At 42.0% G+C, this 24,830-nt stretch overlaps 1 protein-coding gene across 1 annotated transcript in view; it reads right to left on the minus strand.

Moving 5' to 3' along the window:
• Positions 1-24,830, minus strand: part of LOC149185746 (zinc finger protein BRUTUS-like) — a 405,399-nt gene that overhangs the window by 243,093 nt on the left and 137,476 nt on the right. Inside the window, 1 exon segment of the mRNA XM_089410790.1 lies at positions 19,519-19,740. Coding sequence (XP_089266916.1) covers positions 19,519-19,740 — 222 coding nt within the window.

Below are 24,830 nucleotides of genomic sequence, written 5' to 3' on the forward strand. Positions count from 1 at the left end.
AGTTGTGACACGAAAAGTAAGTTCATCCCCAATCTTGGCACATGCAGCACATTTGTGGCACGGAACCGCTCTTCTGATTCTGTCTGAAAAACTATGGTACCCTTTCCTACTGGAGTACACTTTGCCTTGTTCCCCATGGTGATCTGAAAGTTCATCTTCTCTTCTCGATATTCTAAGAAACACTCCCTGATTCCCGTCATATGCCACGAGGCTCCACTGTCTATATACCATACTTCTGATGATGCAGCACCATGCATACCACTTCTTCTTCCAACTTGGAAGCCAACATAGAGAAATCGAAATCTCTCTCTTTTGTGCAATCTTCTGAAAATCTGCATGAATCCCCTGAAGTGGATGCCTCTACATCGTGTTCTCGACCCATAACTAATTTTCCTTTTCTGTTCTCTGATTACTTGGTCTGATACATCGTGAAAATTCTATCACTGCAGCAACGATTTACTTTTCCTACTTATTTCATCATAAGTTATTCATGAAATTACTTCAACAAACATTAAAATATATATTGCTGCAGATATCACATCGTAATACAGAAACAAAAATATGCACACATTGACACAATTATTTTGGACTAATGTCCCTGGAAAAACCCAATGTGGGAAAACTGGTGCAGCAAGGGAGGATTTTATTATTCAGCAATTTTCTCATACAACAGGATGCCAAATTGGCTTACCCACAGATAGACAAACTTCCAGCACTTTCCTAAACCTTGCGTAGGTCCTACTGACCTCTGCAACAGCCTGAAACCCTCTGCGTCAGCCTACTGAGGCTCTACGCAACCTCTTTGGGCTTCTGCGTCACTCCTGCAACCTCTGCATGGATGACGCAGGCCCTTCTAGCTCTGCACAGTCTTTGTTGCCTCTGTGTGGCTTCCTCTGGTTCTGCATCTGCCTCTTCTGCGCTGATCTCCCATCTCTTTATTCCGTACTTGCTGCCTCCTAACTGCTCTCCAGACCACTGGTTCAATTTCTCAGCAAACCCCACTCCAAAAATTGAACTGACTAGTCTCCCTCAGTGTGTTCTCCAAGTGCCCCTCAAGCCTCCTCTTATACTTTTTCTGTTGACATCTCAATGGCCGAGATTAAGTCCCTAATCAACGGCTAAGATTAGATCTGGCTTGATCCATGTCTTTTGGACCATTCTAACACAGATTCATATTAATACACATTAATATTTTATTTTCCCTAAGTTTGGACTTAGCGACTCCATTAAAAATATTAATTATTTTAATATCTCCTTATCTGTTTAGAATCTGCGCAAACCCTTTCTGGGTATTGGAGATCTTATGTGCCCCAAACTCTCCACCAAATTTCGTGGCTAGAGCACATCCAATGCTACCCCAAATCAACACACCTTAGAATAGGTCTAATAAAATAAACCAAAAGCACTTTACATCACACATTACTTCATTGCAAGGTCTCTCATATTTATGCTATCTTGATCAAGTTTCACGTTTAAGCATCATTTACATTCAAGAAGCAATTACACTTGCAATTTCATTTTCAAGTATTTACACACTTTACATTTGCAAGTATTTCAATTTCACTTCCAAGCATTTACATTCTTGTACTTGAAGTATTTTTCATTTGAAGTATTTGCTTATCTTGGAGTATCTCTCATTTCATTTATGCAACTTTACTTTCAAGAGTATTTCTTGTGAGCAATTCTTATTTCTCAAGTACAATTGTATCTCAAGCATTGGCTATCTTTCCCATTTACATGTTCTCACTTTACAAGTACCATTTCTTTTCTTAAGCATTTAACTTCACAAGTTTACTTATTTGCCACTAGTCTTATCATTTCAATTCTTGCAAAGTATCTTTCTTGTTGATATCATTTCTTATCTATTTTTTCATGAATGGTTATCCTCACATGCTCATGGTAATCTTATTTACTTGTTGAAGTATTTACATGTTTCAAGTGGTTTATTTGTAATTTGATGGTTGATGTATCTCTTGTTTAACTTATCATTCATCTCTTAGAACTTGTTTAGTGTAGCACTAACTAAGCCTTAAGATTTTCCTTAGGTTCTACACCCCTTGGCTTAGACTAAGAGAGAGCCTAGACAGAGGAGTTGGGAATTGGGTGACAACCCCAAGTCACAACTTACCCCCAAGGTCACACCAAGTGGAGTTAGGGATTTTCTCCACACTAACCTTAGGTGTGGATTTAGGCGGTAACACAGGGTAGGTTGGAGATTTTGTATGAAGCTACATGAAATACTTCCTCTTTGCTCCAAGCCATTTGGATACCTAAAACCGGAGGAATATTTTCCAGATCCGGTGAGTACATTAGAGAGAGGCCAAAATTTCTCCAAGATGTTGGACGGAGGCAGCGCAGAAGCTTCAAAAGGGTAGTTTGATTTTGCTGGGGTGAAGTTAGTTATCAACTCCAGAGGCCGAAAGATATTTCCGGAGTGTCAGAGAGAGTTTCTCAGTCACCAGCAAGCAGGATGGCTTGATTTGCAGAAGTTCCTGGTTGTAGCATTTGAGGGACAACGCAGAGGTGACGCAAGGCCTGCGCAAGGCTAGGTGGACGGCTTGCTTTTCAGAGGCAGTTAATTGTCGAGATTGCTTGGAGTGAGGGTAATTTCCCTCAAAAAAAATTTGCCAATATTTTTCTCTGTAGGATTGCCAAATTCCGGTATCCAGTTGTACTCAAAATTTCGCTGCTGCATAATAATAAAAACGTTCAATTATTACAATGGTTTTCCCAAGTTGGGTTTTTCCGAGGACATTTGTCCAAAAATAAGTGTGTCAAATTTTGTGTGTGCTAGATTATTTCTAAGTTTTCATCTCCATTATTTTCTGCAGTTTTATTTGTGAAGGTTGCAGTGTGGTTTATTCGATATTTGTCGTAGCAAATAAATTGTTAAATTAATTAACAATTAGAAAAATTAATTCCAATTGTTGCAATAGGATTTCAATCATGAAATTTTCACATGGTATCAGAGCGTGTTTGATCAGGCGGGGAAGCTCAAAAGCGGAAGCAAAAATTCGTTGTTCAGAGGGAGCAACAGGACGAATTTTTGGAGGTTGCACAGAACCTAAGCCTGGCAGTTTGAATTGTTGGGTAGATCGATTTTTCAGTGCAGATTGGCAGAAAACATTGGCTTGCCAGATTCAGTGATTCCAACAGGCAGAGGGAGCAGCAGCTCAGGGATTTTCCCTGGGCAGATTTCTTGTTTGGGCGCAGAAGGGTTTTGCAACAGTTTGCAATAGCAGAATCAGCGCCAGGTTGAAGAGAAAGAGCACACATAGAGGGAAAATTTCTCTCAGAGGATTTTGAGTTTTAGAGATCTGATTTTTCAATTGCAAGTTGGCAGTAGCTGTGAGCAGATTTCCTCACTCCAGAAAGGAGTGCATATAGCAGATCCAGCAGTTGAGCAGAGGGAAAGAGGGGGATTTTCGACCAATTTTAGAGATGGCCACAATGGGGCTTAAAGATCAGGATAGGTTGGAGGGAGCCTGCAACTATGTCATCTGGAAGGCTAGGATGTCCTTCCTTCTAGATAAATATGGCCTGAAATCCTATGTGCAGAATGTGGTAGCAGTACCCCAAGATGTCAATCAGCTCAAGGAGTACATAAAAGAAAAGGCAAAGGCGAAGTGGATGATTTTGGATGGAGTTTGAGATCATCTAGTCTCACATGTGGTAGACAAAGGTATGGCCAAGGAGATGTGGGATGCCCTCTCTGAGCTATTTCAGAGTTCTTCCAAGCAGCGAAAGGCGTTTCTCCAAGAGAAGTTGAGGAGCATAAGGATACAGAAGGGAGAAAGCATAGATGGCTTCCTCACCAGGATTCAGGAAGTCGGAGGTCAGCTTACAGCCGTTGGGAAGGCACCCCAACCCACAAAGCTTATACAATTGGCACTAAATAGTGTCTCAGAGGAAATGCAGGTGTTTGTCCAAAGTTTCTCGGGCAAAGATACATTGCCTAAATGGGACAGGATGTGGTCCGACCTACAACAAGAGGAGTTGATGATTTGGACTTATACAGGAACGCAATAGAATACAAATACAAACATAAACACAGAGATGCATCAGAAATAAAATTTCATTTCATTAGTATCAAAGAACTAAAATATACTTACATACAGAATGGAAATAAACTAGCTCTAAAGTTCAGGACCTGAAAAAACTGCTAAAAATAGTAAATGCTGCTATAATCAAGGAAACGGATGAAATCGACTGGAGGTCTAGGTGGAATAGTCGGGTGGCCACCAATATCCACCTTGATCAATTGCGGCGGACTCTATTAAACAGTACCATCAGCGGTAGCAGCAGCAAGGGACTGAAGGGTGAAGAGGAGAATGTGGCCCTAGCATCAAAGGGTCCCAGTCAAAGACAGGGGAAAAAAAGAAGAATAAGGACCTATCAAAGGTCAAGTGCTTCAGATGTGGTGAGTTCAGCCACTACAATACGCAGTGTCCTCTCAGGAAGAAGGACAAGCAGGAGAAGCAAGACTAAGCGGCAGCGTCCACAAAGATAGACAAGCTATCCTTCAAGCTGGAGGAATATTTCGCTATGTTTGCAGCTATACCTCCAGGAGAGAGTTGGGGCGCTATGGAGCTATAATCCCAAAACAGCACAGAGTTTGGGCAGGGTCTATTGAGGTGTCCTCCTCATGGAGCATTACCTTGCTACAGGGGCCCACAATCGAATTCCTGAGTGACAGTTGCAGATTAGTAGTAGTTAGGTGCTGAGGAGCATAGTGCAGTGTTGACAGTAGTGCAAAGTGGCACAATGCAAAGTCAGCAGTAGCGTAGATTCTTCAGTGGACAATGCAGGGGCTAGTAGTAGTCAGATCCTCAGGAGACGGATGTAACAGACACAATTGATTCAGTATTTATAATGCTTCTCAGTTGCCAGTTGTAGAAGCAACAGATGAGATGGAGTTATTGTTTAGATGCAAAGTTGGTAGCAGTACAGAAGTGTCAGCACAACACAAATGCAACATCAGAGTTGCGTAGTGGTTGGTCGGCAATGGCCAGACATCAGCAATGTGACAGAGGGTGATACAGAGATAGGGTGTTGTAGTAGCAGTGGTGTAGCACTAGAATGCCTTCCTCGCTAAGAGGGGGTGTTAGTTTTTGTAGCATTAGAGGTGTTCTAGTCTCTAAACTTTTTGGAGAGGCTAAAACATAGGAGTTCTCCATAACCCAAAAATTGTTTCTAGAAATTCCACCAAGAAGTGTCTCAATTAGATTATTAGCCTATTTGTTAATATTTCCTAAGTCTAAACTTAGGAAAAGGGGTTAATTAATTAGAATTAATTGAGATAAGGTGTGAATCATCTAGAAACTCATACGGATCGACTCTGATATGATCTTGGCCCTTGATTAAGTTTTAATCTTGGTCGTTGGAGGTCCAACAAAAGATTATAAGAAAAATCCAATGGGTGGATGGAAAACATATACACAGAGATCAATTTCCTTGGAAAGTTCGATTTTCCAGAGGCAATAGCGGAAGAGTTCAAGCTTCAGAAGGGAAGCAGAGATAGAGAGGGATAGGGACAATGAAGCCAGAGGAAGATTTTCCAGATCTGATGAGTACATTGCAGAGAGGCCAAAATTTCTCCAGGGCGTTGCGAAGAGGCAATGTAGAAGCTTCAAAAGGTAGTTCGATTTTGCTAGGGTGAAGTTGGTTATCAACTCTAGAGTGCCGGAGAGACCGTTTCTCAGTCAGTAGCAGGCAAGATGACTTGATTTGCGGAAGTTCCTGGCTGTAACATTTGAGGGACTACGCAGAGTTGACGCAGGGACTCCGTATGGCTAGGTGGACGGCTTTCTTTTCAGAAGCAGTCAAGCATTGGGATTGCTTGGAGTGAGGATAATTTCTCTCAAAAAAAATTTGCCAGTATTTCTCTATAGGATTGCCAGATTTCGGCATCTAGTTGTACTCAAAATTTCACTGTTGCATAATAATAAAAACCCTCAACTGCTGCCCCAGTTTTCACAAGTTGGGTTTTTCTGGGGACATTTGTCCAAAAATAAGTGTCAAATTTTATGTGTGTGTGCTAGATTATTTCTCAGTTTCCAGTGCTATTATTTTCCGCAGTTTTATTTGTGGAGGTTGTTGATTTGGAGTAGCATCGGATGTGCTCTAGCCACGAAATTTGGTGGAGAAGTTGGGGCAAATGAGATCTCCAATACCCAGAAAGGGTTTGGGCAGATTCTAAACAAATCAGGAGATATTAAAATAATTAATATTTTTAATGGAGTCCCTAAGTCTAAACTTAGGGAAAATAAAATATTAATATGTATTAATATGAAATTGTGTTAGAATGGTCCAAAAGACATGGATCAATCCAGATCTAATCTTAGCCGTTGATTAGGGACTTAATCTCAGCCGTTGATATGTCAACAAGAAAAGTATAAGAGGAGGCTTGAGGGTCACCTGGAGGATACACCAAAGTGATCAGTCATTCTATTCCCTAGAGTGGGGTTTGCTAAGAGAGATAGAATTAGTGATCGGGAGTTGCAACTGAGGGGCATTGAGTACAGAGAGACAGAGAGGAAGAGATAGTGCCAGGAGAGCAGCGCAGTAGCCGGGGAATGTGACGCAGAGCTAGCCAGGGCCACGCAGAGGCAGCCAGGCTCTGCGCAGAGCCTCAAAGAGGCCAGCGTTACTGACGCAGAGGGCCATAGGGTTGATGTACACCCATCCGGGGTGATGCAAGGCCAGCGCTGGGTAGAGAGGGGCTGACGCAGTCCAAAGAGAGGCTGACGTTGGGGTTTCTAGGGCAAATTGGTGCTGAGGAGCTGCCGGAAGGATTATCCGAGGTTTTAGCCAGGAGATTTGTTAGAAACTGAGAGGTATTACTGCCAAGGAAATTCTCTGTTGGGTAGGCCAGTTTCGGCACCCAAATTGTACTCTGATATTGCTTAATAAAAAAACCCTGAGATAGTTGCACCGATTTTACCACATTGGGTTTTTCTGGAGACATTGGTCCAAAAGTAATGGTGTCATATGGTGTGATTGTTTTTGTTTCCTTTAGCTGTTGATCTATAATATGTTGAGCATGCACTAGTGTTTATTTTCAGTATTTACATTGTAAATAACTTGTTAAGTAAAATAACAAGTAGGTAGGAATAAATCAAATAAAGTGCATGGAGGGTTTCTAACTAAGTAAACTTAGAAATGTCAACATGGTATCAGAGCGTGATCGCAGATCACAAGAGGACTAAGGACATCAGCCGAGCAGAGCAATAGAAGCAGAAAACAGTTGTCTCGAGGTGACAGAAGTTATTTCTAGTAGAGCAGCAACAAGGAAGGGTGACGCAGTGCCTGCATCATCAAGGGTGAGCCGGAAAGAGGCAGCGCAGAAGCTAAGGAAGGCAAAGGGAGCCTCACGTAGAGCCATGCAGAAGCTGGGAGGGCTGACGCAGTTCGCTGACGAGGCCGGGTTGCTCATGTCGGGATTGCGCAGAGCCTAAGAGCTCTCACCTTCAGGTTGTTGGGGTCTAGAAGGCTGTGGGAATATTGTAGAGTGGAGCTGGTGAGGTACTGTAGTCAGAACAGTACTTGAAAGAGCAAGGCCAAGAGGAGGGAGTAGTTGTCGAGGGTTTCTAGCTGAGGAACCCGGATCAATGGTGCGGTTGCACAAGATGATTAGAGTAGGGGGCATCTCGACCACGGCAAAAGGATTTCCAAGAGGGAAATCGGGACTCAGAGGGAGTCCAGAAGAGAACTTCCAGACGGAAAGTAGAGACTAGGAGTCGTCGAACAAAGAACTTCCAGGAGGGAAGTAAAAGAGCATCATGGCACTACACTGAGTAAGAGACCAGGATATACTAGATGGAGCGTCGAACTTCGCAGTCTGGAAGGCCAAAATCTTATTCGTACTTGATAGAAATCGTGTCAAGAACTTCGCCTTGAAGGTAATAGCTATCCCAATCGACCCCAATGATAACGACAAGTACAAGGACGCAATGGCGAGGGCCAAAAGCATCGTCCTTGACGGGGTCAAAGATCATGTAGTACCACACTTTGCCGAGAAGGAAATGGCATCTAAGATGTGGGAGTGATCCGAATTGGATCCATGAAGAAAAATCAAAGCACCATGACTGTATCAAAACGAGACAAAACTTGGAATTCAAAGAGCATAGAGCGATCAGAAAAACATCTGAACAGTGGCAGTTGGCAGCCAGCGTGGAACGACGAGGACCTTGATCAAAGCGCGCTGACCGAGGCCCATGGAGACTGCGCAGGAGGCGAAACTGGCACTTGGGAAGCCCGGATCGGGAAAAGGAGGGAGTTTCTGATGCGCGATAATCATGCATCATTGGGCAAAACCCCTCAAGAAGGAAAGGCCCTGAGCGCTCGGTCGCATGGGAGCCGGGAAAACCGTGGGGAAAAGGCTAAAGGTTAAAGGCGGGACCCGTGCTCCAAAACCGGCGTTATTTATCGGGGCACCCTTGGGCGGTAAGCAGATTTGGAGAAAAACGAGCGATTCCACTCAGCACCCGACGCGTGGCAAGCGGAGGAGAGAGAAAACCGTCGCTCATCGCACGCTAACGGTCGAGCAAGTCAACTACGCGAAATGAGCGAATGGCGTCGGATCTGGGGGCTCCAGATCTAACGGCTGAAAACGTGCCCGATGAAAAAACCGAATTCGACAGGGGATCAAGCCACGATCTATAAGAAGTTGAGGTCCAATTTGACTGCTGAGGTGGCGGATGAGTTATTTCCCAACGTAACCGAAGAACCGAATCGACAAGGAAGAGCTGGCGCAGTTTGCGAGAGGAAAAGTGGCCACTCCCTGTGAGCCGATGACCATGACGCAGAGACAGGGAATTACAAGTGAACAGCAGCAGGCGATCCGACAGAGGTGGAAGGGGAATCGAACGGTCATGAGGTTGATTGGCTTTAAAGCCATGAACAGAGAACAGACAGAGAGAGAGGGGACACCGAGAGGGAAGGACACCCAAGAGGAAGAACCAAAGAGAAGAAGACGAAGACAGAGAAAGGAAAGGACAATGAAGCAAAGAGCAGAAAGACAGAAAGCCGAGTTGACCTGCAGCATAAGGCAACATCGAGCAAATCCCTGTGAGGATCTGTCGGGAACTAAGCACCACATTAGGCTCCTCCCATTAAAGACCAGAGAGGTCAAGAGCTGGTAAGGAAAAGAGTCTGTGCACTCTAGTGGCTTGGGAGATCCAAGAACCATCCTGCCAAGCAATTCTGTTTCAGGAGACTCAGATTGAGCTCCTCATTGTAATTTTCTGCTTTAAGACACAATAAAAGAAGGGCAAGCCCTGGAGAATAGGGTGAACTCCTTATTAATCTGTTGTGTTCTTGTATTTGCTTACTGTGTTTCTCTGCTGTTTTCCATTCTCCAGTGCCTGTGTATTTTGCAATCTGATCGGTCCGTTGCCTAAAATAACATAGACACACACCAACACATGAGTCTGTAATACCTTTATTCAATAATTAATTAACTGAGGTCACTCAAAGGTGATTTTCAGATCAAGTGGTATCAAAGCTTTAGGTTGTCAAGGTTAGACAAACTTGTGTTGGTTTAGTTGTTGAATGCTCACTAGATCAAAGCTCAAATTAGGAGGAGAGTTGGTCGAAACTAATCCTGAAATTGGGAGAGTCTATCCTCGGAAGACAATGTCGGAGGAAGGTTCTCTGAGGCCAGACCCTCAATTCATAGAAAGTTTCCTAGCTATAAAGTCCATGGTAGAAGAAATCTATAGGGACTTTAGAAAGCATAAGGATGAAGATTCATTAGGCTCTAAACAAGACAAAGGAGAAGATGAATCACACTTCCATGACCACTCAAAAGGAAAAAGGAAAGAGGAAAGCTTCCTCACACCTCCTAATAGCCTTGTGCATAACAAGAAAGCATCTTTGATCAAACTAGATGTCAAATTTAATTTGCCTATGTATGATGGAGAGCTAAATGCAGAAAAGTTGGACAATTGGATTAGACAAATTGATGTTTATTGCAGAGTACAGAACATCGACTCGGACAAGAGTAATATTCAATTGGCAAGCCTGCGCCTAGGAGGCACTGCCTTGGTTTGGTGGGAAGGCAGAACCCGAGCTGATATGAAAAGACATGGTAAGACTATCTCTGTCTGGAGTGAATTTGTTTCTACAATCAAAAAGCAGTTCTATCCATTGGCCTACATGCAACAAGCCATAATGAGTTGGCAAACTCTTTGGCAGTTGAAAGGGCAAAGTGTGCAAGGGTACACTCAAGAATTTAGAAGGAGAGAATTGATTCTAGGAATCTCATTAGACTCACTAGAGACCCTTTTGAAGTACATTGGTGGTCTACACAGCTACATGAGGCATACCATCCTCATGTTTAATCCCACTAGTATAGATGAGGTATCTGTACAAGCTATTCATCTAGAAGCTAGAGGAAAGAATGGAAATCCAGAAGTTGGGGGACCATCCCAACCCACTGCAAGCAAGAGCAAGGAGAAAAGAAAGCAGAAGTGGAAAGCAAGGAAGGCTAACACTGCACAGAAAAGCAAAGCTTCATGCACTCACTGTAAAAAGGATGGGCATGATGATGAGCATTGTTAGATTCTGCATCCAGAGCTAAGGCCTAAGAAGTTCGAGAGCAAGAAGAAGAAGACTGTTGCAGCTATTCAGAAAGATTTGGGGTCAGACTCGGGAGATGAAACAACCATTGCAGCCATAGGTATAAAAGGTAAGAATTCTGAAGCATCTACTAGTAATTCTGCTCAATCTGTTATTGATGAAGAAAATGAGAGAAAAAGACATGAGATTTTCCATATTCGAGTTGTTTCCAAATATCAAAAGATTGATACTTTGTTTGATAGTGGCTCACAAGTAAATCTAATTTCTGAAGCAATTGTAAAGAAATTGGGATTAGCAACTACACCTCACAAGAAACCATACCCATTAGGATGGTTGAATGATAAAGCACAACTACAAGTGACTAGACAGTGCAAACTCAAGTTTTCTTTTGGGTCAGCATTTGTAGATGAGGTTGAGTTAGACATAATTCCTTTGGATATATGTGGAATTGTTTTAGGAAGTCCTTACTTGTATGATAGAAAAGTTATTTTCTATAGAGCTGAGAACAAGTATCTACTTGTCAAAGATGGAATCGTATAGTTTGTAAGAGCTCATAAGCTCAAGAATAATTATACTCTCATAAACTCAGGGCAGATGAAAAGAATGATAAATTCATGCAAACAATTCTTACTGATGGTTGTAAAGGAAAAGAAACCTGATAAAACCAATGTATTTGAGGGTTGTAATGCTAAACAGCAAGCTGATATAGAAAAGGTTGTTTCAGAATATGATGTCTTGTTTCAAGAACCTAAAGGTTTGCCACCCAAAAAGGAAATAGTACATGATATTATTTTGCAGCAAGATGCTCCATTGCCTAACACTGGAATATACAGGTTGTTTGCTTTAGAGAATGTTGAAATCAAGAAGCAGGTGCAGGAGTTGCTCAAGAAAGGGTTCATCAGGCTTAGCACATCACCATGTGGGTCACCAATCATTTTGGTGAGAAAGAAAGATGGCTCGTGGAAAATGTGCATTAATTACCGAGCACTCAATAAGATAACAATCAAAAATCGTTATCCCCTTCCTCGCATAGATGATCTTTTGGATCAATTGAAGGAAGTTGTTTATTTCACCAAGCTAGATTTGCACAGTCGATACCATCAGATCAGAGTTGTAGAACAAGATGTATGGAAGACTGCTTTCAAAACAAAGCAGGGATTGAATGAGTGGCTAGTTATGCCTTTTGGCTTAACTAATGCTCCTGCTACTTTCATGAGATTAATGAATGATGTACTCAGACCTTTTCTTGATGATTTTGTTATTGTGTATCTGGATGACATTCTGATTTTTAGTAAAACGTGGGAAGAACACTTAAAGCATGTTAAGCAGACATTAGATGTTTTGAAAAGAGAAAAACTTCTTGTTAAACTCTCAAAATGTGAATTTGGCAAAACATCTCTAAATTATTTGGGTCATATAGTAAGAGGTGGTGAATTTAAGATAAATCCCTCTAAGGTGGCAGTCATTGTAAACTAGCCTGAACCCAAGTCTGCTACAGAAGTGAGAAGCTTCTTAGGAGCAGCACAATATTGGAGGAAGTTCATTTCTAACTTCTCCTCAATTGCAGCTCCCTTACGTGCTTTAACAGGATTGAACAAGGTGTTTCACTGGGGAGGCAAACATCAGAAAGCTTTCGACACCTTGAAAGAAAAGATTAGTACAGCACCTATACTAGCACTGCCTGATCTACAAAGACCATTTGAGATCCAAACAGATGCCAGTGACTATGCCATGGGAGCAGTGTTGACATAGCATGGTGGGTTGAGACTTTTAATCCTGCAGTAGTTAACTATCCTACTTGTGATAAAGAATTGTATGCATTAGTTCAGAGTGTGAAAAAGTGGAAACATTACTTAATGGGCAAAGAGACAATAATACATACTGATCATCAACCACTTCAATATCTACACTCCCAAACTAAGTTGCAGCAATCAAGACACTACAGATGGATGGGTTTTCTACAACAGTTTCATTTAGTTATCAGATATAAAAAGGGCATACACAATAAAGTTGAAGACATGCTATCCAGGCCTATTATAAATGTATCTACTATACTTAAGCATAATTTTGTGCTACATGAAAGCTACATTGAACAATATACTCAAGATATAGACTTTAGAGATGTATATGCAACTTTGAGTCAAGGCAAAAGAGTAGAAGAATTGGATTATCATGTGAAGGACTGACTCTTATACCATTGCGGGAAACTCTGCATTCCACAAACTGAGATAGTAAAGATAATTAGAGAAGCACACACTTCTCTGATATCAGGTCACTTTGGAGTAAGTAAAACTGTTGCACAGCTGCAAAGATTTTGTTATTGGCCAAAAATGAATGAGACAGTTTCTAGATATGTAAGAGGGTGTACTATGTGTGCTAATAGCAAGCCCAGCAATAGAAAACTAGGCTTGTACACTCCACTACCAGTTCCTTCTCACCTTGGGAAAGTGTTTCCATGGATTTTGTTGGAGGACTGCCTAAATCTAAGAAAGGTCATGATTATCTATATGTTGTTGTGGATAGGTTCAGCAAAATGTGTATTTTGATAACTTGTAACAAACAGATTACAGCTGAACAAACTGCAAAACTGTTCTTTGAACATGTATGGATTCATTTTGGATTACCCACTTCCATTGTATCTAATCGAGACACCCGATTTGTGGGGAAGTTTTGGTCAAGTCTGTGGGAACTGATGGACACCAAACTAAAGAAAAGCACAGCTTTTCATCCACAAACTGATGGCCAGACAGAAGTAGTTAACAGGATAGTGATCCAGTTACTCAGAGGATATTGCAGCAAACATCCTAAGCTTTGGGATGAACATTTGTGTTATGTGCAGCATGCTTACAACAGAGCAAAACATTCTTCTACACAGAGATCTCCTTTTGAAACCTGTTTTGGTTTCACACCAAGGTCTCCTTTGGATTTTGTCTTTGGTAAAGATACCACAGTTGATGGACACAGTGATGTGGACAAGGCAACTAGGTTCATTGAACAGATCCAGGAGATCCACCAGGCAGTACAGGAACAGTTGGAAAAGAGCCAAGCCAAATACAAGGCTAGGCATGACAAGCATCAGATGGAGCATAGTTTTCAAGTTGGTGACCAAGTCTAGTTGTATATCAGCGAGGATAGGATGCAAGGTGAAAGTAAAAAAGCTAAAGCCTATCAGGTATGGACCTTTCAAAATACTTGAGAAGATTGGTGAAAATGCTTTTCGCCTTGATCTACCAACTTACATGCACATCTACTCAGTCGTAAATGCAGATTGCTTGAGATTGTTTGAACCTTCTCTAATTGAGGATCCTAAAGAGCAGAGTCAATTGCCTTCTATTGATGACCTGCTACCTGAATATCTTAATGAATTGAAGGAAGACACAGTGCTAGACAGGAAGGTGAGGATGACGCACAGGGGAGATGTTGAGTACCTCAGAATTGGGCTCAAAGGTTCAAAGCCGAGCAGTGCAAAGTGGATAGAGATTGGACAAGTGAGACAATTGTACCCTCACTTAGTCGATGCTTGAAAACCAACTTTTGGTGGTCCAAAAGCTTTTTCACTGGGAAGGCCATGATCCGAATTGGATCCATGAAGAAAAATCAAAGCACCATGATTGTATCAAAACGAGACAAAACTTCGAATTCAAAGAGCACAGAGCAATCATAAAAACCTCTGAACAGTGGCAGTTGGCAGCCAGCGTGGAACGACGAGGACCTCGGTCAAAGCGTGCTAACCGAGGCCCATGGAGACTGCGCAGGAGGCGAAACTGGCACCTGGGAAGCCCGGATTGGAAAAAGGAGGCAGTTTCTGTTCGTTGGGCAAAACTCCTCGAGAAGGAGAGGCCTCGAGCTCTCAGTCGCATGGGAGCCAGGAAAACCGTGGGGAAAAGGCTAAAGGTTAAAGGCGGGACCCGCGCTCCAAAACCAGCGGTATTTATCGGGGGCACCCTTGGGCGGTAAGCGGATTTGGAGAAAAACGAGCGATTCCACTCAGCGCCCGACGCGTGGCAAGCGGAGGAGAGAGAAAAACGCCGCTCATCGCACGCTAACGGTCGAGCAAGTCAACCGCGCGAAATGAGCAAATGGTGTCGGATCTGGGGGCTCCAGATCTAACGGCTAAGAACGTGCTCGATGAAAGAACCAGATTCGACAGGGGATCAAGCCGCGATCTATAAGAATTTGAGGTCCGATTTGACCGCTGAGGTGGCGGATGAGTCATTTCCCAACGTAACCGAAGAACCGAACCAACGAGGAAGAGCTGGCGCAGTTTGCAAGAGGACAAGTGGCCACTCCCTGTGAGCCGATGACCATGACGCAGAGACAGGGAATTACAAGTGAATAGCAACAGGCGATCCAACGGAGGTGGAAGGGGAACCGAATGGTCATGAGGCCGATTGGCTTTAAAGCCATGAACAGAGAACAGACAGAGAGAGAGGGGGAACCAAGAGGGAAGGACACCCGAGAGGAAGAACCAGAGAGAAGAAGACGAAGACAGAGAAAGCAAAGGACAATGAAGCAAAGAGCAGAAAGATAGAAAGTCGAGCTGACCTGCAGCATAAGGCAGCATCGAGCAAATCCCTGAGAGGATCTGTCGGGAACTGAGCACCACATTGGGCTCTTCCCATTAAAGACTAGAGAGGTCAAGAGCTGGTAAGGAAAAGAGTCTGTGCACTCTAGTGGCTTGGGGGATCCAAGAACAACCCTGCCAAGCAATTATGTTTCAGGAGACTCAGATTGAGCTCCTCATTGTAATTCTCTACTTTAAGACACAATAAAAGAAGGCCACCACTGAGAGCTAGACCAAAGATGTAGCCCTGGAGGATAGGGTGAACTCCTTATTAATCTGTTGTGTTCTTGTATTTGCTTACTGTGTTTCTCTGTTGTTTTCCATTCTCTAGTGCCTATGTATTTTGCAATCTGATCGATCTGTTGCCTAAAATAACATAAACACACACCAACACATGAGTTTGTAATACCTTCATTCAATAATTAATTAACTGAGGTCACTCAAAGGTGATTTTCAGATCAGGGAGGTTCTCAAGAAATTGTACCAGCATACTTCTGTGCAGAGAAGGATGCTACTTGAGAATTAGTTGAGGTCGTATCAGATGAAGGGAGAACCGATTGACACCTTCATCGGAGGACTGAATGAGATCCGAGATCAGTTGACTGCTATAGAAGCCACGCTGGATCAGGAGTTGATGGTGAGGAAAGCCCTGAATGTTGTCTCAGAAGACTGGGAGGTATTTGTCCAGAGTACATTGGGCAAAGGGACTCTCCCACCTTGGGACGAGATGTGGGCAGCTCTTCGCGAGGAAGAGATCAGATGGCAATCAAAGACGGGTAGTAGTAGCAAGGGGATCAAAGTCAAACAGGAGGAGGAAGATGTTGCCCTAGCATCTGAGGGAAAGCAAGAAAAGTGGAAGAAGGATCTCTCCAAGATCAAGTGCTTCCACTGTGGGGAGTTGGGTCATTATGCGACCCAGTGTCCAAGGAAGAAGTGTAAGGAAAAGTTTTCTGAGACTAACACAGCGCCAGCAAGGGCAGAGAAGGAAGTTTTGACAGACGATGACTGTGCCATGAGTGCACACGCGCCACTTGAGCGGAAGTGGGGAGACATCGAGCTGTAGTCAAGCGAACTACATGCGATGAGGGGCAGGATCCTCAAGGTACCCAGCCTCTTGGATTAGAACTTTCTACGGGAGCCCCGAAGAGGAGTAGCAGGACTGGCTGATGTGGGTAGAGATGGATGCAGATGGAGCAGTAGAGAGAGCTACAGTGCAGGAGTCTCGAGACAACGCGAGGCTAGCAAGCTGCAGCAGTGCGAGAGGCACAGGAGTGTTGCACCAGTGCAGGATGGCACAGAGAGGTGTGCAACGGTGTGAGATGCAAGGAGTTGTTGCAGCAACGCAGAGGTCAGAGAGGGAGCACTTGTCAGCAGCAAAGGGAGCTTCAGCATCAGGAGGGTCTCTAGCCCAATAGGGAGGTCAGGTTGGGAGATCAGTTACTTACTTCTCAGTAACTGAGTTGCAGTGCAGCAGTGGGCAGCACGATGCAGCATGATGAGAGGAGGTGCAGTGCTAGGAGAAAGGACCAGCAGCAGCACTGATGTAGAGGGAGTTGTCATATTGATGCAGCAGTGGCAGAACCATGGGCAGCAGTACAGGATGCAGCAGTGCAGAGGATGTTGGGCAGGGAGGCTTAGCAACAGCACAGGGACCGATGTCGGATGATCAAAGTAATACTCAGTGAGGAATATTGCTAGAGCACAGTCCTCGCTAAGAGGGAGTGTTGATTTGGGGTAGCATCGGATGTGCTCTAGCCAAATTTGGTGGAGAGGTTGGGGCACAAGAGATATCCAATATCCAGAAAGGGTTGGGCAGATTCTAAACAGTTCAGGAGAAATTAAAATAATTAATATTTTTAATGGAATCCCTAAGTCTAAACTTAGGGAAAATAAAATATTAATGTGTATTGATATGAAACTGTGTTGGAATGGTCCAAAAGACATGGATCAAGCCAGATCTAATCTTAGCCGTTGATTACGGACTTAATCTCGGCCATTGATATGTCAACGAGAAAAGTATAAGAGGAGGCTTGAGGGTCACTTGGAGGATACACCAGAGTGATCAGTCATTCTATTCTCTAGAGCGGGCTTTGCTAAGAGAGATAGAATTAGTGATCGGGAGTTGCAGCTGAGGGGCATTGAGTATAGAGAGACAGAGAGGTAGAGATAATGTTGGGAGAGCAGCGCAGTAGCCGGGGAGTGTGACGCAGATCCAGCCAAGGCTCACGCAGGGCCACGCAGAAGCAGCCGGGAGCTGCGCAGAGCCTCAGGGAGGCCAGCGTTGCTGATGCAGAGGGCTAGAGGGTTGATGCAGGGCCTCCTAAGACTGACACAAACCCATCCGGGGTGATGCAGGGCCAGCGCTGGGCAAAGAGGGGCTGACGCAATCCAGAGAGAGGCTGACGCTGGGGTTTCTAGGGCAGATTGGTGCTGAGGAGCTGCCGGAAGGATTATCCAGGGTTTCAGCGAGGAGATTTGTAAAAAACTGAGAGGGATTACTGCCAAGGAAATTCTCTGTTGGGTAGGCCAGTTTCGGCACCAGATTGTACTCTGGTATTGCTTAATAAGAAAACCCTCAGATAGCTGCACCGATTTTCCTACATTGGGTTTTTTCAGGGACATTGGTCCAAAAATAATGGTGTCATATGGTGTGATTGTTTCTGTTTCCTTTAATTGTTGATCTGTAATATGTTGAGCATGCACTAGTGTTTATTTTCAGTATTTACATTGTAAATAACGTGTTAAGTAAAATAACAAGTAGGTAGGAATAAATCAGATAAAGTGCATGGAGGGTTTATAACTAAGTAATCTTAGAAACTTCAACAAAGGTTGTAGTGTGATTTATTCGATATTTTCCATAGCAAATAAATTGTTAAATTAATTAACAATTAGAAGAATTAATTCCAGCTGCTGTAACAGGATTTCAGTCGTGAAATTTTCACACAAATATAGACAGTTGGGGTAATGAAAAGGTCAACAGGCATGACCTTTCATTTCCCGTTCCTCGGCGTATTGGCTCCTATTTTCTTTTTTCCTTTTTATGTATTCTCTTTTTTCTTTTGTCTAGTCTACTTTTACATTTGCATTCAACTGCCAAATTAAATTGCAGGTACAGACTCACTGAGTCTTACAACCTGTTGTTTATTTGGATCCATTTCAAATCAACTAATGACCCAAGTTCAAACCCCAGTAAGCATACAACTCTGGTTCATAAAGTTGGATGACTTCGATGAGTTTCATATGCACCATTGATTCATTAAGAAACTAAAAAATAAAAAAAACAGCCCCCAACTATTATCTTCGATTCTGCTTAATCATCCACACATCTCAGAAAACCCCACACCCTTCCATCATAGTGGACCAACAAATAATTGAAGTCTTTCTTGAGGTCCAGGACAAGAAACAACAAGCTACCTTACCATCCCAAAAAGCATGCTTAATTGTCTCCTCTTTCAATAACTAAGAAACCATTTGTCATGCTTGAGTGTAGCCATGCCTTCACTACGGGGCCATGATCAAATGCCATCCGTCCAATAAGGAAAATTTCAAAACAAGCCTAAATTTCAAATGTACCAAAATCTTTTGAAGCCTTTAGGTTCAGTTTCTTGGAGTGCCCAACTTTTGTTTAGCAAAAAACAATTGCAGAATAACCATGTGTCCCATAACAGATGCCAAATTAGTATTAGATGCTCAGTAAATTGTGCGATGTGGTGATTTGACCATGGAAGAATATTTTCCTACAGGTCTCATCAGCATGACAGCATCCCTGAGTTGAAGGTATGAACATGGTAAATTCTAAGCAATTCGTCCAACTGAAGTTTCTGAAGATACAATGAAGAAGACCATGAAAGATTTTTTCAAAATCAGGTCTCATGCTAAGAAATACAGATGACAGGCAGAATTAACTCTGCCTTTAAATAAATATTAATTACAGTTATTTCTGGCCTTGTATATGCAATAAAATTTATTAATCAACTGCTCAACCTACTTGCCATGTCTTCAAATTTCAAGTTAGTATTACCTGTTGGTTCCATCTCTTCTTCTATTAACTTAAATCCGTCTTAGTTAAAGTCTGTCAAGGGACGTGCAAGTGTGAATATGCATTTGCCATTAACTTAATTGACTATTGATTAAGGTTTTGTAAAGCGTATAACTGTAAATATACATGACAACTGATGTGAGGATCTTTTGATAACAGGACCAATTCATTTTTAACACATAATGTGGAACCCCTTTTGTGTTCATTTAATTAGAGATTACCAGATGAGGGCATCACTGTCCTTGATTGTCACACAATTCATAGGGTATCGAAGGTTGCCTTGGAGGATAGAACCTCAACACAGAAGTCAGGATTTATTGAATAAAATATATACCTGTTTCTCTTCTTTTGACATATGCTGAAATAGAGAGGTATGAATCGCCTCTGTACAACAAACCAAATCTTGACTTAACTTCAGTGGTCCATTATCCTTGCATTTCACAGTTGAATTTAGTAATTCAAAAACTTCGTCAAAAAGGTCATTTTCCCCTTTATGCTCAAGTGAGTAGGTTGGAGCCACATTCTTTACCCGTCTGTCAAGAGTAGGAAAGATGACCTGCTACCAATGGAAAAACAATTAATTAGATATATAATTACAAATCAAAACAGGGTTTTAAATTAAATCCACAAAATCATAAAATTAGGCATATATTTCCAGAATTGAGAATACTGTTGGAAGAAAGTTGTCAATGAAGTCAAAGGGCCATAAGCAGCCCCAGAAGTAAATCAAGTTTTTGATGGATTGAATCAAGGCAAACACAAGAATGAATTACACCATCTTGTTGTGTCTGCCGAGACCTTTCTAACGAGCTATGGTTCACACTCTAACTCCTGATGGTTGAGGAAAAAATATTTTTTAAAAGTAACTATATGAAATCTGGCTGACTTAAACATTGAGACATTTCTTAAGGGCAGGTTGGCCCTATATTTGACCCTCCTCCAATCTCTATATATATACACTCGAGTTGTGACATTCCAAGGAAGAAATTCGGATCTGAACAAGGAAGATTAAGGAGAAGTCTGAGGCTGGAGCTACATTGAAGATCTAAGGAAACCGAAATCTAAAGGAGTATTTCTCTCTTTAATGTTTTGGACAGGACTGTTTTGAGGACGTTTTGGTTGCACATTCTGAGGAGTTTTGTTTTTTGCCTACCTGTAGCTAACTTCGGCCTTCCAGAGGCCAGAACAGAAGCCCTTATGAGGCATTGTTTCGGCCCTCCTGAGGCCAATTCGGAGGTCTAATTCACAGCAGCTTCTGAGGCCTTTTTCGCTGATTTCTGAGGTCCGTTTCAGGCCTGATCTGAGGCCTTTCACTAGGAATTCTCTGCCCCTCTTGAGCCCTAATCCCGGCCTTCTTCTGAGACTAATTTTGAGATTGTTCTTGAGGTTTTCATGAGACTGATCCGAGTTAGAATTTGAAGCTCTTCCTGAGGCAGACCATCAAAGGTTTCCTGAAGCTGAGACATCCAAATCTGAAGCAGACCTTCTTGAACAGATCCGAACTCTCCAAGGCTGAGGCAGATATTCGAACCAGTTGTCTGAGGCTGATCTGAGGTTGTCACTGACACAGATATCTGAACCCTTGTCTGAGGCTGAATTTTGGCCTTGTCTAAGGCATCTCTGTGGCACAAATCGGCCTCTTGTCTGAGGCACTTTGGTGGACAGAACAGATTTATCTTGAGGCTAATCAAATCACTGGTTTAAGGCAGATCCGAGGCTGAAACTTGGTTGAAGACTGAAGCTGTATCAAGTCCCTGCTGAAGCAGACATTCTTGAAGTTGTTCTTGTAAAAGTCTGAAGCAGTCCTTGACATCATTCTTGTAGAAGTCTGAAACAGACCTTGAAGAAGTTGTGAGGCAGAATTAAAGGGCAGATTAAGGAAGATAAATCCAAGACCAGTTTCACGGCTGTTCTAATTGTTGGATGAAGATTCTACATAAACAGATACTAAGGGGTATGAATTAGAGTTCCTTTTATTGAAGGATTGCATACTTTTGAAGATCACTATAGCAGCAGGCAAGCTGGTTATGACAAGGGACAAACCTAAAGTTGTTGATGACTTAAAGGGATAGCAGCTGTGTTGAAAATAGTAGTGAGAAAGGTCCTTCTTTGACTTGTGCCGTAGTCAAAGAGACCATAAGCAGTGTTTCTTTAGCATGCACAAATTCCTATCAGTTCGGAGCTAATTCCTAAAAATTAGGACGAGTTCCTAAAATTTAGGGCAAATTCCTAAAAGTTAGGATGTATGCATGAAGCAGTTTGACTAGTGCAGATGCGGAAGGCTCAGTTGTTGTCCTCTAGTGCAAGTTAATTTGGGAGAGGACGAGATAAGAGAGCATTAACTTCTAAATTGAGTCAGGATGAGCTGCATGAGTCAGTCAGACTCAGTTTACTCATCAATCACTAGTTTGAGTTCCAAAAATAAAACTTGCCAGATTTAGCCTATTTGAATTGCTTATAAGGAAGACGAAGGCACAGATTTGATCATTGTTTTGTGAGCACAAGTTGGTGAAACAAGACAATAGAGCTCACGCGTTTGTGAGAAGTTTGCACCAGTTTGTGTGTGAGAGCCTTGTTGGTAGAGCGTATTTTGAAGGAGCCAATATGCAGTGATAGAGATGTTGTTTTTCCATGGCACTAAGGAATCTAGGTTAGGGTCTTAGAATCTCTGACACAACCAACTCAAATGCCACAACAAACTACTTTGCACAGTGGAATAAACACAACAGTAAATCAACACGTGCACAAATAGACAACTTTTTACAATTTTTCAACAACCCAACTTTGTTATATTAACAAACTGTAATACAACTGTCTAGGGCTCCCGTACTAGGGATCATGGCCCTCATACAATCATTGATACAAGAATTACAAACTAGGGTTTGGTGTCAGTCCTTCAACAACCAATCTACCTTGAACAAGACAACACTTGACCTACTTGTTGATGTAGCGCTCCACAACCCTTTCAATCAACATGTCTTGAACACATCTGTCGATCTTGTTGTCACCCAAGATGTACACCTAAATGTGAAAGTTTTTAACCCCAGAAAGTGTAGTCTTCAAGGCGCAATGCTCAGAGAAGGGGTTGTCACCTATTCCCGACTCTCTCTGTTTAAGCTCTCTCCTAGCTAAATATGATTGTTAAAGCAAAACTTGTTGAAGACAAGAAGTTCTAGGAGATGAAGGGCAAGGCAATTACCATTCAATATAACTTGAATTTAAAGATTAATTAGCAAGTATGAATATTAATGAGCAAATTTTAATGGAGTAGATTCGATTAAATCAATGTCATCCAACGAGATAAAAGATGAGAGACCAGTGCCTTCTAATCAATGCCCAAATGAATTTACAATACTTGCAAAAATAAGAAATCTTCAAGTTACAAGATAGGCAATGCTGCAAGACAAGTGTTAGTATAAGAGATCAAGTACAAAGTTGAGGTATGAGCGATAGCGATAGAAAGACTTGCAAGATAGATAGAACATATACTTGTGAAATTAAGGAAAACACTCTAATAAGAATAAATGCTACTAAAGGACAATGAGCATGTAATTGAAATGACAAGTATAAGAGCAATGCTTACAAGGAAATGAAATGCTTATAACTCAACTTGCATAGTGATCAAAAGCGATACAATGTTATGTGAGTTTGTGATGCATAGTGATCTTGATAAATTTTATTAAATGCCTAATCTATGGTGAGAACATCCCCTCAATTTCTCAAAACTTGGTAAGGACTAAGGTGAACTACAAGAAGGCTAGGACGAGAAGGCACTAGTCCTTCATTAACGATACCCACCTAGACTCCAAGACAACCCATGTGTCTTCGTTCCTACAAGGGCTCGACCACAAGAGAAATGTGAGGTCATGTGTTTTGACCTTTGCTCCAAACTCAAATTTATCGAATTGAATGACTATTAGGGAAGTGGGTCCCAAAATTTCTATTAACCAAGTTTATGCTTGAAGGTAAATTTTAGAGATGCAAAACTAGATCTAAAGTGCAAATGAGATGCAATGTTAAACAAGTGCTTCAAAGGAGATCAACCACAATTCTTCAAAAGTGAAATGCTTTAAATATATCAATAATGAAATACACTTCCACTTATAATGTGCTTTTAAGAGTGTTTTAATGATCAATGGAATTAATGTGAATTATATAATGAAGCACAAATAATTATGATTAAGAAAAATTGAAATGATGGCAAATGAGATTGCTAATTAGATCTAATTATAAGGAAGAGACTACTTCAACTAGAATACAAATGAGATCAAGACAAGAGTTACTCAAATGAATGTTGATTTTTGGGTAGCATGGGATATGCTCTAGCTCTGAAATTTGTGGAGGGGCTAGAACACATGAGATCTCCAAGACCCAGAAATCATTTGGTGAAATTCCACCCGGATTGTATTTTATTAAAATAATTAATATTTTTAATGGGGTTCCTAAGTCTAAACTTAGAAAAAATAAAATATGAATGGGTATTAATGAAAATATGGGTGAGAAGCTTCTAAGAGACGAGGATCAATTCTAATTTAATCTTAGCCGTTGATTAGAGATTAGATCACAGTCGTTGATATCTCAACAGGAAAAGTATAAAGGAAGACTTGAGAGTCATTTGGAGACACACTGGGCAAATACTCAGTAACCCGAGGGAAATCGATTCTCAAGGAGTAAGAGTTCGATTTCAAAGGGAGAGTTGCAGGGTGAAGGAAGAGGAGGGTATCAACATCAGTCGAAGACTGAGGAGGAGGGGACGCAGTGCATCAGAGGGGCAGTGCAGAGGGACAACTCAGAGAGGCAGCGCAGCAAGGGATGCAGTCCTCACGCAGAGGTGACGCAGTGGAGGGTGAAGGGTCTCTTGGGTGTCAGAATTTCTCCAAAGGGTGGAGGAAAATTATCTCAGGAGTTTTCTTAGAGGTTTCTCTATGTTCTGCAAATCATTCCATGTAAAGAGGTTGTTGCTAAAGAATAATAAATAAACCCTCATCTGCTACACCGGTTTTCCTGCATTGGTTTTTTCCGGGGACTATTGTCCAAAAATAACTGTGTTGATGTGATTGATTCTTGTGCTTGTATTTCACTATTCTTTTCTCTATGCTATTATGTGACAACTACAGTAAAATTTACTTGTAAATAACTTATTGTGGAAATAAGTAGGGGAAATAAGTAGGCGAAATAAATCAGTTACTATAATAGAATTTTGTGTTAGGAATTTTCACATGGTATCAGAGCAGAGATCGGGCAACAAGATTAGAGAATTTGCAATGAGTCATGAACATGATGTTGGAGAAGCAACACAAAGGACTCACGCAGTTCTCCCAGGAAAGAGGAAATCACGAAGAATATAATGGATCACGACAATTCTGTGTTAGCTTCTAAATTTGAAGAAGAAGTCGCTTGCTTGGTAAGTTATGCTTCCTCTGCGATTTGGTGTATTGATAGTGGAGCTTCTGCGCACATGACGAGAATACGAGAATGTTTCTCGAGCTATCAAGAAGAACAGATGAACTTCCAAATCACCATGGGAAATAAGTCAAAATGTACCCCCGTAGGAAGAGGTACTGTAGTTTTTCAAACAGAAGCAGGGGATCGGCTTTGAGCTACCAATGTGTTGCATGTGCCTGGATTGGGGATGAACTTACTCTC

This window comes from Pinus tabuliformis, chromosome 3_1 (genome assembly GCF_031772625.1).
Source record: "Pinus tabuliformis cultivar Carrire ecotype Pingquan chromosome 3_1, CPIR1, whole genome shotgun sequence".
Lineage (NCBI taxonomy): Eukaryota > Viridiplantae > Streptophyta > Pinopsida > Pinales > Pinaceae > Pinus > Pinus tabuliformis.